Consider the following 4,965-nt stretch of genomic DNA (forward strand, 5'->3'; position numbering starts at 1 on the left):
CCACGGTCCTTGAATTTGTGGCTAGCAGTAGCAGGAAAAAAAAAAAGTGTTGAATTTTATTTTATTTTTTTAGGCTGAGTATCTTTTCTAATTGTTGGTTTTTGCGCAGGAGAAGCATCTATGTAATTTCTCAAATATCTGGTTTAGAAATTGTCAACAAAAAGAAAAACAATGTTTGAAAGTTATAATCAAAGTTGAAATTTGCAAATAGCAATCTGTTGCACAAATGTGTTGGTTAGACAAAGAATAATGTACTTTCACTGCAAATTATATTATACCATAGCATATAAGGGTCTGAATTTCTAATAAATTTACTCAATCATTCCCAATGAAGCCTAAAATCTCAATATTTCAATGCTATTCTTTTTCATCAATAATTTTATACAATAAACATGTACTTTTACCTAAAATAATAAACATATACTCTTATATTTTAGCCCATAGTCAGTGTCCTTGTTCTTTTAGGTTTTAATTTCCTACCAATAACTTTGACCTAAAATAATAATAGAAGGAAGAGTCACCACACATATTCAACGTTTATTTTAGTTTATTTTATTTAAAATTTTTAAGAATCATCACATCTTCAACTTAAAACAAGTTGACTGTTCTCTCTTTTAGTTATTTGTTTTATGGTATAGAAGATTTCGATTTGCCATTGAAATATGGAGGTAACTTGTGGTTTTTTCTGTGATATTTAGCTACCTATGATGGCTAAGTAATATATTAACAATTACTCTTAAATGTGTCCACACTTATGTTGTCATGGTGGGGTTACACGCTTTTGTGTGTGTTCTTTCATAAAATTCACATTCTTGAATGATGGTTTAACAATTGCTCTTAAATGTGTCGACGCTAATATATAGAGTTTACATGTTTATGTGTTTCCTTTCATGAAATTTGCTTTCTATGACAATGGCTAAGTATATCGTGACAACATATATAACTTGTAACCTACTTCTACTTAATGCAAATTATGACAAATTTATTGTTGTATTATATTTTTTTTTTATTCTTTATGCTTACAAAATTTAAAATTGTAAGATGACTAGAGATCAATAACAATCTCATTTATAATTTTTTGTTATTTTAATTTTTGAATTTTGAAATTATCTTAAAATATTATTATAAATCAAATAATAGATAACATCTAATTGATATAAAATTTGACATGCATATTAAGAATATTGAGAAAATTCAATTCACCGATAGGAAATTTTTATTAAAAAAATTATTAAGTGATGTAATAATCTATGACGTCTGCTAATTGCTCTTTATCATTAGATCAAAATATTAATTGATTTTTGGTGTAAGCAAGATTCGAAACTCAAATTTCTTATTTGATAGCAAAAGTTAATTGAAACTCACAACAATACTTAAAGTATAATTGATCAAAATTTACTCTTTTTTATGTGTAATTATTTGTTTTTATAACAATATAAAAATTTCAATATAGTAACGAAACCTTATATTAAAGATATTTTACTAAATACTTAGGATTTGGAGTTTTTTTATATTCAATAACAGATAACATGTCATTTCTTTGACTTGTAGATGCAGTACAAAGCAATATTAATATTAACATAAGATTTAGATCATACTGTCAAAAAATGTGCGTTTTAATTGATATTTTTTAATATTTCAAATAGAGACTTCATAGTTCAAATCTCTAACCCTTATTTTAATTATTGAACTATAAAAAACTGGCGAAATATTATTATAAAAAAGACTACCAAAATATTACTAGTTCATAATTCTCGAAGAGAACCTAGACCCATTACGTCCCAAACAAAAGCTTGATGTACATAAAGGGGGGACATTGTTGATATTCCAAAAGCCTTATATCTTGCTCCTTGTCTTTCTTTGTCACAAATATATGTACTCCTATTATTTGCTTCATGGCATATACATTTTATTCTAATACACACTCATTTGATTATTTGAAATGAGTGTATTAGAATAGAATGTATTTGAATTATTTTCACTTTCTATGTCCAACTCAGTTAATAAAGAACCTTAGGAGACCATTTTTTCACAATCCCTCATCATGGAATTTTAAGTTTCAGATTGGGGAAATCAATAGAGAAAGAAAATGCAGATGAATCCCTATCTATTAGTAAAGTTAACCCCTCCTTGCATCAATAAGAACACACATTCTGTTGAGTCACAAAGATAATCATTGCAATCCAATGAATGATATAAGAAATATAATGCAGCCAAAAAGGAAAATGAAAAAAACACAGCTCATTTGAAAATAGAAAAAACAAAACAAGAAAATAAGACAAATCTTCGTTCGCATTCCTGTTGTTTCCAACACTAGCAATCATTCTATGAACCTATGCCGTTGCTAGTGATAGTCACCACCATTGTTTCACCTCTCCATTCCACAATATTGGCACATTACACAATTCTTATCATACCAATAAGTGAACCTTCAAATAAAAATGATCAATCTTAACCTTTCAAACAATTCCTCCAATAATGCATGGCCATTTCCATGGCATCGCCAATGTCCCACACACATACTCACACATATATATAATTAGATACATTATCATTACTATGTCCTACCACGATGACCCATCACCATCCTCTTAGCTACCGTTGTTTGCCATCCACAAATCACATCCAGCATAATTGGAGCAAAAAACAGAGAGCCTAATTGCAATTTGCAAGAAAATTATTGATGATCAAACATGACGTAGTTGAAGCTGAAACACTTGCTGGAAATCTTAGTCTAATTAATCAAGATTTAATTGTACAAATATATATTTTTTTTCATTTTTTTTATACATGGAATCTAAATGCCCCTACCCCAGCAAAAAAAAGGAACAAATTTTCATATGCCCTTTTGGTGCTACAATCCAACACTAAAGAGTCCCCAAACTTTCCACTTTTGGAATCTAAAGCCAAAATGTTAGCCCAAATAATCCCAAAAATATTTACAGAGATGCATTTACTCTCTGTTGTAAAAGAAATGCATTCCCTACTTTTTCACCTTCTCCCATGTTGTTTTTTTCTTTTTTTCTTTGTTGAAATAACTCTTTCATTGCCTAAATCCGAACCCACCCGATTGAGTTGGGTACCTAAAGCCAAATGGGTCGAGCGAGTTAGAGTAGTTCTGTGTCAACACGTTCGAGTTCGAGTTCGAGTTCTGCTGAAACATCCCCGAGTTTGTTCTGAGTCCACTCTGAACCTCTTCATCCACGTGGCAAAGCTGTGGGATAGAAGGGACATAAACGTCATTACTGTTGTAATTCACAATTCCCTGTGTCTGAGCTTGATGAGCTTGGTTTTCAACAGCGAATTCAGGCACCGAGTTGAGCCCAGCAAGGCTGGCCCAGTCAAAATTCCCAGAACCCAGATTCTGGAAACTGAGCTTGTCATCATTTTGAAAGTTCTTGAGGGAATTCACACGTGGCAAAGCGAAGAACCTGTCATTAATTTCAGGAAACGACGAGTCCAACATGTCGTCCAGGTGAGATGAAGACGATGAATCATTGCTTTGTTCTTTGCTTGAAGTTGAAACACTTGTCATTGGCTTCTGAGCGCTCGAGTTCTTCTTATAAATCCGACATAAAACCCAATCATCCAGCTACAACATATAAAAAAAAAAAAACAACAAACTCATTTAGTATCAAAACAAACAAAACACAAAACATTAAATAAAACACATTAAAATGTTACCAAATTACATATTGTTACCTTAGTGCTTCCACTCTTTCGTGAGTGCTCTAATAAGCGATACTCATGCATAATCCAATTAGTTTTTGTTCCTTTAGGGGCTTTTCCAACGTAGAATACTAGAGCTTTCTTAATACCAACTTTACGACCCTCCGTGGTGATAACTTTGTCAGTCCCAGTTGCCTTCCAATAACCAGACCCAGCAACCCTATTTGGTCTCGATCCATTTGGGTACTTCCTGTCTCTAGGACTAAAAAAATACCATTCTTTTTCCCCAAATATAGCTTTGCCTACACAAACAAATTACAAAATATGAAATTAGCACATAATAATTGAATTATAGTTAAAGATTGTTGTTGCCTAGATTGTTGGCTAGAAAGCTTAATTTAGAAAATCTTACTTGGTAACACCCATGGATCAAACTTGTACAAATCAATTTCACCAATAATTTGCAAATTGAAATGGTGCCCAGCTACTTTTCTACATAGATATTGCACCAAAAGCTCCTCATCAGTCGGAAAGAACCTAAATCCAGGTGGCAAGCTTAGCTGAGAAAGTGGGTCTGTCTCCGGTACTCCCATTTCCGGCGACAATTTTTTTCACAAATTTAGGTAAGAAAATTCAAAGATAGAAAGAGAGAGAAATTAGATATTTTGAATTTCTTTCTTTCTTTTTCTTTTTATTTTTTTTAAAATTGAAGGGGTTCGAGTTGTTTAAATAGACAAGGGGGTGGATAGAGAGATAAGTACGGTCGTCCTTGTCTTACTGTTGGTGGCAGTAGGACCTACCTCAGTTAATCACCTTTCAAAATTCACCACGTGTCCTTAGTATTCGACGTTATCGTGTGGCCGACCTTATCTAGTTTTTAGTACGGTAACTTTGCTGCGGTGCATGAACCGTGACGAAATCAGTGTAGTGAGTCACCACCCAAAGGGACACGTGGCGATAAATCACGACAATTTTTCTAGAAGAATGGAGCCAAAAAAAAAAAAAGAAGGTAAAAAGGGCTTGTCATAGTGAAAAAGAATGTTTGGTTTGGTCAGTGAGAATGCGTTTTTCACGCGTGGGAAAAAGCCACGTCGGTAAAAGTGTGAGTGACACGTGCGTACACATGGGGTTTGTTTTTTGTGTGTGTGACAGAGAGAGAGAGAGTTAGGCTGGAATTATTGGTCAAAATTAAGAAAGAGAAAAGAAGGAATAAAGAGACAAAAAAGTGTTGTAAACGGTGAACAAATTCGCGACACGTTAGCTTACACTTTTTTTATTTTTTTTTTGATGGGTGTG

At 32.7% G+C, this 4,965-nt stretch overlaps 1 protein-coding gene across 1 annotated transcript; it reads right to left on the reverse strand.

Annotated features, from left to right (window-relative positions):
• Window positions 1-2,717: 2,717 nt before the first annotated feature.
• Window positions 2,718-4,382, reverse strand: LOC142640693 (NAC domain-containing protein JA2L-like). The gene is made up of 3 exons (XM_075814901.1): window positions 4,082-4,382; window positions 3,703-3,971; window positions 2,718-3,592 (listed from the first exon to the last, which is right to left on the reverse strand). The coding sequence occupies exons 1-3, from the start codon at window positions 4,260-4,262 to the stop codon at window positions 3,044-3,046; spliced, it is 999 nt and encodes a 332-aa protein (XP_075671016.1). The 5' UTR covers window positions 4,263-4,382; the 3' UTR covers window positions 2,718-3,043.
• Window positions 4,383-4,965: the final 583 nt, after the last annotated feature.

Source organism: Castanea sativa, chromosome 6 (genome assembly GCF_040712315.1).
Source record: "Castanea sativa cultivar Marrone di Chiusa Pesio chromosome 6, ASM4071231v1".
NCBI lineage: Eukaryota > Viridiplantae > Streptophyta > Magnoliopsida > Fagales > Fagaceae > Castanea > Castanea sativa.

Bases quoted from the DNA above. Each gene is read 5' to 3' on its own strand.
- LOC142640693 (XM_075814901.1), bottom strand. From the start codon at position 4,262: ATGGGAGTACCGGAGACAGACCCACTTTCTCAGCTAAGCTTGCCACCT. The intron at 3,972-4,081 runs GTAAGATTTTCT...TTGTTTGTGTAG, and splicing joins TGATCCATGGGTGTTACCAA to GCAAAGCTATATTTGGGGAA. The intron at 3,593-3,702 runs GTAACAATATGT...TATATGTTGTAG, and splicing joins GAAAGAGTGGAAGCACTAAG to CTGGATGATTGGGTTTTATG.